General features: G+C 50.2%; 1 protein-coding gene across 1 annotated transcript in view; it reads left to right on the forward strand.

Moving 5' to 3' along the window:
• PIK3C3 (phosphatidylinositol 3-kinase catalytic subunit type 3) overlaps positions 1 to 12,254 on the forward strand; it is an 855,016-nt gene that overhangs the window by 267,859 nt on the left and 574,903 nt on the right. Inside the window, exon 7 of the mRNA XM_085629033.1 lies at positions 7,223 to 7,294. Coding sequence (XP_085485159.1) covers positions 7,223 to 7,294 — 72 coding nt within the window. The remainder of the gene's footprint in view (positions 1 to 7,222; positions 7,295 to 12,254) is intronic.

The raw sequence follows: 12,254 nt of genomic DNA on the forward strand, positions 1-12,254 counted from the left end.
GAATACTCCCAGGTATCGAAACGTGCCTTGGTACCAAGCCAGTGGGATATCGCGATAATATACCGGCGTCTCCACCACGGCGTCTGAAAATGGGTAAATGCCGGATTTCGCCCAATTTACCCGCAGGCCCGATAACTGCCCAAAGTCGGCCAATATATTAAAGATGGTTATGGGGATGTTGTGCAAATCCCGGACATATAGCAGGAGGTCATCTGCGTACAGCGAGATGGCGTGCAGTCCGTCCCCCAATGGTATACCCCAGTCCTGCCCATCCTCGCGGAGCAAATGAGCAAGAGGCTCCATGGCCAGGGAAAAAAGGAGCGGGGAGAGAGGACAGCCCTGTCTAGTGCCCCTACGAACGTGTATAATGTCAGATATGAGTCGCCCCGTGCGCACCCTAACCGTAGGGCGCTGGTAGAGCAGCTGCACCATAGACAGATACGCGTCCCCCAGCTCAAATCTACCTAAGACAGCCGAGAGGTAGGGCCACTCTAAGGAATCGAATGCTTTTTCCAAATCAAGCACGATACAGCCCGACCGCGGCCAGGAAGGAAGTGAGTGTCGCTGGACCCGGAAGAATCGCCGGATACTGAGTGCTGTGTTCCTCATTGGGACAAAGCCATTCTGATCCGAGTGCACCATAACTTGCACCGCCGGCGCCAGTCGACGCGCGAGCAGGGATGCAAAGATTTTATAATCAGCATTCAGAATGGCGAGGGGACGATAGGAGCCCAGCAATTCGGGTTGTTTACCTGGCTTCAATAATGACACCAGCAACGCCTCGTTTTGCGAGTAGGTAAGTTTAGATTCCTCCACCGCACGTTCGTACAGGGTCAGCAGATGGGGTGTGAGGATATGCGCATATGCCTTATAAAATTCGGCCGGCAAACCGTCTGGCCCCGGTGCCTTCCCGTTTGATAACGAGAAGATGCTCGCCCGAATTTAATCCGCTGAGAGTGGATCATTGAGGTCAGCACTCTGAGCCGGAGTAGGGTGAGGTGGATTGAAACCAGCAGCAAAGCCCTGCAGGGCCACTTCCGTAGCCTGCGCCTGGGACCGGTAAAGCGTCTCATAATGCGCAACAAATTGCTGATGGATTTCTCGTTGCGTGTAGACTATAGTGTCTTGTGGCGTTCGTATGTGGGATATGATGGGGGATGTCTCATCATTACGTATTAACCAGTTCAGTAATTTGCCCGCCTTGTCCCCCTGACGGTGTGTGCGTGCAGAATGTGCTGCATAGTTGAGACACTTAAGACGCTCCAGCAGGCGCGCATGTTCTGTCTGTAGCCGTCCCAGGCTGCTAGTGGGACCCGCAGCACCGATTCCCTCCTCCCGCGCCAACTCGACCTCAATAGCGGTAAGGTCACGTTCTATTTGGACCTTCATCCCTGCCTGAGAACCTATACAGTGCCCCCTGACCACCACTTTCAAGGCATCCCATTCAACCAGTGGGGAGGAAGCCGATCCCTCGTTTTCGTCGAAATAATGCTCCACCGAAGCGGCTAATCCGTCGCGATACGCCGCGTCCAGCAATGCGTCGGGCTGTAAACGCCAACGCGGAATCGGTGGCGCCTCTACGGACCATCCTAATTCCAGGACGTGTGGGTTGTGGTCCGAGTGTGTGCGTCCCAGATACTCCACCGTCTGCACTTGGGGCAGCAAATCGGCGGTTAACATGAAGCGGTCCAGCCGGACATGCAAGCGATGGGCACCGGAATAATAGGAGTACTGCCTAACCGCCGGGTGTCTGTGGCGCCACTGCTGAGCCCAACCACAAAGTGCCTTCATGGCTTTAGAAGAGGCGGTACCAGTCAATGGAGGAAATGAACGATCTAAGTTAAGATCCAAAACACAGTTATAATCTCCACCCAGGATCATTGGGGTACCGTGCCATGGAGCCAGGGCCTGAGTGAGGGTGTCCAGGAAGGCCGACTGGTCCACATTGGGAGCATATAGAGACACTATGACTATAGACCTGCCATCAAGTTTCCCTCTTACTGCAACGTATCTGCCCTGCGTGTCGATCAGCGTGTCCTCTACTGTGAAGGGAGTGCCATACCTAACCCATACCAGCGCCCCACGCGCCATTGCCGAGTAGCCAGTAGCAAACAACTGCCCCCTCCAGCGTTTTTGTAAGCGGGGTATCTCGCCTGCAAGTAGATGTGTCTCCTGCAGCAATGCAATGTTGATGCGATGGCGCTTAAGATAAGAGTAGATGAGGTACCTTCGCGACGGGTTGTGTATGCCACGCACATTCCAAGTGCTTATTCTAAATGTCGCCATGTGTCAAATAGTAATGAGTTAGTGGTCATTCCGCAGCGCCGGCAGCACAGTACCGGAGGGCCGCAGACATGAGGGTCTGCACCAGAGCCCCATAATGGGTGGAAGGGCATCGTCCTATCCCCCGGGGTCCCCTGCGGGGTGAGAGGCTGATCAAAAGCGAACAAGTAAAAAATCCCTAAGGAAACCATAAGGAACTAGAATACCAAAAGGGCGAGACCGCAACAGGCGGGCGCCCAAACTGTCATCAGAGGCGACCTTCTAAGTACACCAAAGTCGGGGTCAGCTGCGCCTAAACAGTGAAGGTATCGGTCTGTGCCGCGATACGCGGTCCCGGCGGGCCCCCCCAGCCAGAGGCCAACTCTAATGACAGAGGGAGCTACTTAAGGAATGCAAACTATGGAGCCAGTGCCCAACGCGCCGCCCGTCTATATACTGCCAGGGGATATAGGCTCTACTGAATATCGTGCTTGGGTAGAAGTCATGATTGCCCACTGCCCCCCCCAACCGCCACCCAACACCGCAGCCGCGAAGAGAGGGGGGGGGGGGTCGGAGCCTACATTTGCCTAAAGTTCACAGCCCCAGAGCGTAGCAGCGGAGACCAGTTATACTTGCAAATACAGCAGCAGCACCTCGGTGTACAGAACAGTGGAAGTCCCATTGCCATTAGGCAAGATCGTGAGAGGTCTGCGGGGTGATCTTTGGCAGTACACAGGAGTCTTGTGTCAGCTGAAGAGCAGCTGGGTAATCGTCATTACTAACCAAGGCGTCCTCCTCAGAGCCAGACCCCGACAGCTGCCCATCATTGCAACTCAGTTCCTGGATGGCCTGTAATGCACTGCGCTGGTCCCGCGCAATCTGCTCCAGATCTGGGCAAGAGGAGAGCGCCGTTGAGGAGCCGGTCCTTTCCCTTCTCCTCCGCTGTCGGCGCCTCTGTGACAGAGGGGGTCCGCCACCGCGGTCCACCGGTCCAGAAGTGCCCGCCTCCGACTCATACCTGTCCAGCCACTCCTCCGCCCCTTCGGAGGTGTTGAAAAAGCGCGTTTTCCCCCCGGAGACCACCCTAAGTTTAGCCGGGAATAGAAGCGAGTATTTGAGTCCATGGCGCCGGAGCCGCCTTTTAATTGCCATAAAAGAGTAGCGATATCTCTGTACCTGCAAGGTGTAATCAGGGAAAAGCATGACTTTGTTGTTGGCCACCTGCACAGTCGGTAGCTTACTCGTTTCTCGCAAAATGACATCGCGATCCCTGTAGTTCAAGACTCGGAACAGTAGTGGCCTCGGGTTGGATCCCGGGGGCGGAGGGCGCGCCGGGACTCTGTGCGCCCGTTCCACCACAAACTGCTGAGAGAGCACACCAGGCGGCAGCAACTGTCGCAGCCAGGTCTCGACATATCCAACAGGATCCTTCCCTTCTGAGCCCTCCGGCAAGCCCACCACGCGGACGTTGTTTCGCCGAGCGCGCCCTTCCGCATCCTCGGCGCGCGTTTCTAGGAAGTCCACTCGGTCCGTCAGCAGTTTGACCTGTTTCTCCGCCGCTTCCAGTCGGGGCATTGCCTCTTCCGTGGTAACCTCGAGGGTCGCAGTCCGGTCCTTTAGTTTGCCATGATCGGCGTGGAGTAACCGGAGATCAATGGCAACCTTGTCTATTCTGTCCTCCAGTGACGTGCGGATCTGGTTCATGGTTTCACCCAGCCGCTCCACAGCCGCAAGCACTGCATCCAGCTTGCCGGACATAACGTCGGACGATTGCGTCTCCATGTCTTTAGCCACTGATGGCACCGCTGGGACTCCGGCCCCGGTCCGCTGTCGGCTCCCGCGTGGCATGGAGACGTCAGGACGGTTGATGGTTGGGGCCCTCAACGAGGCACACCCCTGCAGGCGCGGCCTACCCAACAGGGCCCCCGATAGTGAACAACGCCTTCCAAGGATTGCGCAATCAGGGTGCCGCGCCTGAGAAACGCTCCGCGACTCTGCTCCAGATGTCCAAAGCAGCCAGATGAGGCCTCCGTCTCACGGCCGCACCCCCGGCACGCCACCCGTGTAGGGCCCCTCGGTTCAGGTACACGGAGGCAAAGTGCGGGCCCGCAATGCAGCGCAGGCAGGGGGGGGGGGCCCAATAGGGCTAGGGGCCCGTCCACGTCCCAGCAGCCCCCCGGCACGCGATGGCTCTCGTGCCCACAGCGCCTCAGCGGCCGAGCCAGGAGCAGTGGGCCCGCCAAGACCAGCACAGTGTGAAGGGCCGCAAAATGTCCCACTACTGAGGGCTGCGATCGTTGCTATAGCGCCTCGTGGCTCTGCTCCCCCAGGGTCACAGCTGCGAGCGTTAGGGCGCCGGTGCCAATGGCCAGAGGCATCTCAGTCCATTTGCCCGGCAGGGCGACACAGGGGCAAGAGATGGCGCGCGGCCTAGTTGAGGCCCCGAAGCCCCGGATGCGCGTAGGGCGTCCCTGCTGTCTCCGGTGAACATCCGCCTCTGCACTCACCCTCGCAATGCAAACGCTGTTGCAGTGTGTTCCACTGGATCGCGCTGTCCTCCGCCGGTCACCGCCACCGTCCAGCCCCGCCGTCCACAATCTGCCGATGCGTAGGCGGGCCTGTAGGGCCTACGGTGCAGTCTGCAGCCTCGGGCTGTCCCAGCAGCACCAGTCCGCCTCTCCACCTCCGGGTCGCCGATCAGGAAACGGCGGGCGCCGCCGCCACAGCCACCGGCTCCGCGGCGGGTCGCGCGCAAGGGCACAGGGTCAGGGATGCTTTAAGCTCCCGTGGCAGCGTTAGCGGCAGTCTCACATGCCGGTCTGTCACGGATTTCGGCCTGCGAGGGGAGCCGCCATCGGAGCCCTCTCACGATGCGTCCTACTCCATTGCTGGCTAAGCCACGCCCCCAAGTGCAGGGCCCTCTTGCTTAAGAAACTGCAAGTGGTCCATAGTGCTGCGGCCAGACTTTTGCTCAACCTTCCCAAGCGGGCAAATGTCTGCTCTCATCTACATGAGCTGCACTGGTTACCAGTAGATGAGAGGGAGAGGTACAAGGCCCCTGTAACGGTTCACTCTGCGTTATATGGTCATGGCCCGGCCTACCTTCCATCCAGATTTGGTTTCTATTCCCCTGTCAGGCAGCTTCTACCTTCCAACAAACTCCTGCCGATTGTTCCTAGGGTCCGCAAATAGAGGTCCAGTGGTAGCTCTCTGTCCCATCTGGGTGCTTTGGTTTGGAACCAACTTCCAGTGGAGCTTCGCACTGTCCATTCCCATAGTATCTTTAGGAAGAAGCTGAAGACATTCCTCTTCAGATAAGCTCATCTGAAGCTGTCAGTCTACCTTCTAGGTACGCGCCGGGACACTCCTCGGGGTAGCCGTGCGCGCTATAAATGCCTATAGCATAACATAACTTGTCAGGAGGCCAATGCAGCTTGCACCTCCCATTGCCCATGTCAGCTCTGCCAATGACTGCACAAACGCAACTACTAACAATTACAGTCCTTCATGTGGGGCAAATTAGACTGTTCCGACCCCTCAGAGTTATAATAATTACTTGGGGGCAGGTATTAGGCATTTTTAAGGTATATTGGATTGACAAATGACTATTGTTTTGTTCGTCTCAAAATTAACTAAACAGCGCCACCATGTGGCAGACCGTCCTAGGCGCCGGTGTTGACAATTACATCCCGGTGGCGAACACCGGAAACCACCGGCTCAAATTAAGCACTGAATGTAGTCTTGTCTGATGTGATCACTTTTACAACATTAATAATATTAATAGCTTGGGAGGATTTCCAATGAACATAAATAGCTGTGAGTGAAAATATTGGAGACCCCTGCTTTAGATTAATATCATACACTGTTTTGGGTTTGCTGGAATTCTACCCAGTCTTTTATGGCAGGGAGCTTAATTCTACTCAGTCTTTTATGGCGGAGAGCTTACAGTCGTGTTGATATTCAGGTCAAAGTCAAAATTGCTGGTAAGTTGGTATGTTAATTGTGAAATGTGATGCCAAAGTCAGTAAGTCTTCCCTTTTTCAATTGTTAATGCTCTTACAAAACCAATTGTTCTAACCATTGTATTATGAACAGCTATATGTCTTTCAAAAGTCCTGTTTAGAAGGACCGATGGTTTTAAAGGTTAGGGCCTGTGGTGCACAACTTGTCACATGGTTCAGCAAAGATAACGGCACACACTAGATTTACATGGTTAGCAGTTGTAATATAAATGAAAGTCCAAAAGTCGAGGTGTAGATTATGTAAGATGGTTTATTTATTAAGAAGTTGCGATCGAGTCCCACCAGGAGCAGCCTTCCTGCTGCTCAGCCCATACTCCAACTGACTCTCAGATACCCAACATTCCATGCATCACCATGCGCCAACATTCCACTCCACACACACACTGGCTGAGCAGCAGATATAACAGTTGTCCATTTTCTATCTATGTAAATTACGTAATTTGCACCCCGGTTATTCTGAGAGAAGTAATTACGAGAATTTTCAAATTGTAATTTTTCTTGAAAAGTATACATATTTGTAATTTTGAATGTAGCATTCAATTGTTTTTGCATTTAAGTACTTTTCCTTTATAAAGCAAAGCACCGAGCATTGATTTACATTGTGTTATTATATGCATTTCTGAGTTCTGAATTTCTAGCCTACAGTTCTCCCTGAGTCAACCTTAGACTGCACTGCCTCCCTACCATGAGAGTCAAGCGCTAAAGGTGGTACTTGGTCCATAGTTTAAAGGTCTGGAATTTAGAAGCCGTGAAGGGCCCCATTTGACACAGTTGTGGCCCAGTAATTTCTGACTGCCCTGGGATCTCCACACTAGATATCTGTGTCTTAGTGTACCAAGATGCCATGGCACAATCATACATTTGTTGAAGTGTTGCTCAATCTACACTGAAGATGACTTTTGTTTAGTATATAAAATTTGGCATTGTTTTCTTTCAAGGATGGTGATGAGTCATCTACAATTTTAACAAGCTCCGAGATTGTCAAGGTTCCAGATCCCCAGATGTCTATGGTGAGTACTTTTAGCTCTTGACATGGTAAACTAGTACTGGGGAGAGGAGTTGGCCTAACGCCTAGGGTGGTCGACCTCGAATCTAGGGAACTGGGTTCGAGTCTCGGCAATGACGCTGAACATCCTGTGATTCTGGGCAAATCACTTAATCTCCCCGTGCCTAACAAAAATGAATCTGTCATGTAACGCAACTGGTGCTATGTAAAGCGCTCTGATTCCCAATACCTTCGGGTCAAGCTTGCGCTATATAAAACTCCGTAAAATAAATAAATTGTGATCTTCTCTGGCTCGGTCACGTGCAAGTCAGGCTCCAAACATGCATTGCAAGGCACTCTTGCATTTCTAACCTGCTTTCTCTGAGTTTAAGCTGCATGATTTTAAACTACAAACCATAAAGCAGGGGTCTTCAAACTGTGGGGCGCGACCCCCAGGTGGGCCGTGGAGTGATGCAAAGGGGGTCGCGCCTTCCCAGTCACACTTCTGCCCAGGCCCAAGGGCTTCAGCCCCCCCCCCCCCACACTTCCCCCGTCCTGTGTCTTCTCAGCCCGGCTGCTGCAGTGAAACTTGAGCTGCTGGGGGCTCAGCTGGGCAGTGTCTGGATTCCTATCTCCGGCACCCCCCCCCCGTGTTTTTTCACAGGTCTTTAAAGACCATTTGCATTTTAACATGCCTTTGTAAACTGGTTACAGAGCATTAGGTTTTTTTGCTGGTTCCAGTACCCCCTGGGTCCCCACTGTGCCTATTCCTTACATTTGGATTTTACATTCACTGCCGTAGTGTGAAAATGCATTTCATGGAAAGGAATACAAAGTTGGCTTCCTGGGGGCGCCGTGAGTGAAAGTTTATTGTGCTTTTGAAGCACCTGCTGCAGCGTTTCTTTCCGCCCACAATTACCAGGCCTCACATAAATGTCAAGATAACTGGTGTGATTAATTATCTTCCTGGAGAGAGATCAGCATTTTGTATAGTTGAGGTTTTGACTTCGGTGAAGTTAGTGCAGAGGGTTAATATACCTGCTGCAAAGAACGTGTACCAAGTAGATTACAGAGTGCGTATGATTTGAAGAGATCAGCAGGTTACTGCTTTCAAAAGAGACATCCTTTTGTTACTTGCAATTTATAACTTAAAGTCCTAATATAGAATAGTGAGTTATTAACTTTCATCCCAGAACTGCATGCACACTACAAAGAATACCTTATTAGACCATTGATTAATGTTGCAAAAAGGGTTAATTTGGCTAGAAATCAATTCTTATTATTAAAGGAAACTCCCAACTATGCTGTTTCTTTTTCGACTCTGAGTTTGTGCTTCTCCACACCAAGCACTCTTGAACTATACTGCCTACCAGTATGGATGACATGTGACTCCTATACTTTTAGTCCTTTGGCTTATGTAACATTTCCTATACACTGATTTACACACTTATGATTGATTGTCTTTGTGTAATGTGTGTGTGATGCAAAGTGCTCGGACACCCTACACTGGTATGAGTGGCACTATATAACTAATTCAATGCATCTGAGAGTGTGGGGTTATGGAGACTTGGTCACTGTTAAAGGGTGCTAGTGAGAGAATTCGTGGTGGGGGTGGTCATTGGGGGGGCACCAACAAACATTGTCGCACAGGGCACCACCAGCACTAAAGCCGGCCCTGGGAAGTATGCACAGATAAGCGCTGAAAATACCGCTTTAGGTGACTGCTTTTTTTTGTACCGACTGGGCCATCAAAATAATCTGCTGGTAACCATAACCATAGGACTGGAAGTTTGTTGCAGGATCAGCACATTATTCATTTCCTTCACCCTCGATCCCCGATTAATGCCGCAATAGTTTAACTCAGATCTTAAAGTCTACGCCCCGTCAATAACATGCTGAGTTACTTCATGGGTCTGGGAATGCACCCTGCATTCAGACAACTCATTCCTCATTCTCGCCCTTTATTGTCACGCTCACCTTGCACTCACAGTGATCACAATGCACTCACACTGATCACCATGCACTTGCACCATTCACCCGCTCACCTTGCACTCAGTGATCACTCTGCACTCAAAATGCACTTGTCCTGCTCACACTATACCTCAACCTGTAGTCACACGAGTACACTACTCATCCTGCACTCATGTGACACTTCACTCACCTGTCCCCCTCACTACTCAATATGCAACTCACTCAAACAAGCCCATCAGTAATCATACATTCATTCATCCCATTCTGAACTTGCATCCGCACCCAAAATGAGAGAGGACAGCAAGGGAGTGAGAGAATTTGATTAAAGAGGTCAGGGATGAGGAGAAATGTGAATTGCCGAAGAGAAGTGTGGACACGCAAGAAGTGAGTGTGATCCAAAGGTGAGGGCTTCTGTTAGAACAAAGGGGAGATGTGAAAGAGGAATGGGGGGACTGGAGAGGTGTAAGATACAAATAGACAAAAATTTGAATGAAGAGACGAGGTGAATGAGAAGTGCTGAGGGGCACGGGAGGTGACAGGGCCAGAGAGGCCATGAGATAAATGTGAGAGACTGTTAGAGATGAGGGCAGTGAAAGGACAGAATGGCAAGAGGTGATTAAAAGTGAAGTGAGAGGTTGAATGGGGAGAGTTCAGAAGTTGTAAAAAGGGGTGAAAGAAAATGACCTGCAAAGTGAGAGAGGGATCCGGGGTTAGGAGAGAAGAGAGGGATGGAAGGGAGGGGGTGAGAGGAAAGCTGCATGGGTAAACGGCTTAACTCTACACAAAACCACCAGGGTTTTAAGGGACCCCTGCTTCTTCCGGTCAGGGCCAGGTGAGCTTCTAATGTGGCAGCACGTATTGCTGCAGAGTGGAAGGCCCTTCACAAAGGATGACTTGAAATCTTTCTGATGATAATTGCTGTATTTTGGTTATAAATGGGTACTGATTGGGTGAAATCTTTCCTCAGCGTTACTGTGTGTAACAAATATCAAAATAATGAAGCAATGCTATCCCAAAATACGCGGCATCACATAACCTCATTTACATTTTCATCCCACGCAATTTAGTCAACAGGTTTAGACATTGTTGTCAGGAGGGGGTCCTTACGCCTCAAAATGTTGACGGGGGGTCTCGGCATCCAAAAGTTTGAAGACCTCTGCCATAAAGTAATCAGAGTATTCCAACTTCCATCAATCTATAATGCCCATGCTTACCAACATAAGAGATGCAAAATCAGCAACCGCCCCACCACTCGTTTCCAACAACAAAGTCTTACAGACTTCCTCCATATAGATCGACCAGAAACTATAACTAAAATGCAAGACCATATCAGTGTTAGACTATGTGCTGTAGAACAGCCAGTAACATTACACAATATGATGCAGGGTGATAATTATGATGAGTATTATCTACCTGAAGGAAGGTGCTGTGATTACATTCACTGCATTAGAGTAGAGGGGCATATTTGTTCAATTACTTCAGCATTCATTAGAATAAAGGAGACAATTACTCTGATTGTTTTTTCCTTTAATGGATTATAGAATAGAAGTACTTGAATTGCTTTACTGTCCTTATATTTAAGGTGAAAATTACATTGATCACACAATTGTGCACTAGTCACATAAGATTTCTCACCTCCATAACATTACACAATATTACTCTGATTATGTTATTCTGCATTACATTGCATACATTATCACTTTATTGCTTTACCATCTACTGGATTACCTAAGGTAACTGCTATTGCTTTACCCAGCATTGTATTAACAAATCAGAATATTGATTTAATCTAAGATCACAGAAGGAGGTTACTCATATTTCTGATCGGTACTGCTAACTGCTGATTCCTCACCTTTAGAATATCCCCCTGGCGCCAGACTGGACCCGAACATTTGCATGGCAGTGATCCCAGGTGGTGCCATGCGGCTCTGCGTGCACTTCATTCCACTTCAGAAGTGATGGAGCACAGCTGCATATAGGCACCACCCTTTGCGCCGATGTCAGTTCTATTCTTTTCATGTCTTAGAATGCAAATCTGCAGCACCCGTCCCTTTTCGTCAGTTTGACAACTTTTTCAAACTGAATTACAATGTGCAAGGAAACATTGTCCCCACTTAAAACTACAGGATTCAATCCAAGCTATGACTGTGGTAAACAGATTTCAGTGACGGACCCGTGTAATGTGTGCTTCTAGTGCCCTCATGCATCTGAATGGGATTTGGGAAGGTCAAGTGAAGCTATTCGCTGCGGAACATCGCAAGGAGACATGCAGTCAATCTTTAAGTTGAGGTGTGGACCCATTTCTGCTCTCGAGAACGATCCCATGTCCGGTCTTGTTTGTAGTCGAGTTTCTCCAGTACTTCGAAATGCAAATCAAAGTGGAAATACAAGAAGGTGTAGCTGGACTCTACTCCATTCAGCATTTCTCTACCTAAAGAGAAGTCATGAGGTTGTGAAGGTGCCACTCTATCTTGCTCCCGACCTCTGATTGAGGAGCCAATCCCACAGATGATCCTGATGCAACCCAAGTTCTCCAGACCATTGGTAAACCCACAGCAGGTTGAGACCTATAACAAAGCTGTGCTGCATATATTTGTTGCTCTTCTGGTTCCCTCTGATGTTCCTTGAGCCCCCAAGGATCTGCATGGGTCTCCAGTAGGGTTACAGCTGACTGATCGGTCCACAATGCCATCTAAGCCCCTGGAGCCTGCCTCTGTTTCCATAGTGACTCCGGTGCCGACTTCCATTCCTGTTCCAAAACCAGCGCTCCCCCTGCCACAGAGTCGCACTCGAATGCTCCACCAGGTTTTTGATTCTGACCCTGAATTTGCCACCACTAGGAATTGGCAGTGGAGATGATTGGGATGGTTTACCCTCACATTATGTTGATTGCAGTTTATATATGGATTTTTAAAGAGGCACATGTGTTTGATACTTCCCCCTAATACAGGGTAGGTGTCTCCCATTTTTGGCTGTCAAACGGAAAAGTGTGCTATAGTCATCGGATGATCTGC

The sequence above is a fragment of the Triturus cristatus genome, chromosome 2_1 (genome assembly GCF_964204655.1).
Source record: "Triturus cristatus chromosome 2_1, aTriCri1.1, whole genome shotgun sequence".
Taxonomy (NCBI): Eukaryota; Metazoa; Chordata; class Amphibia; order Caudata; family Salamandridae; genus Triturus; species Triturus cristatus.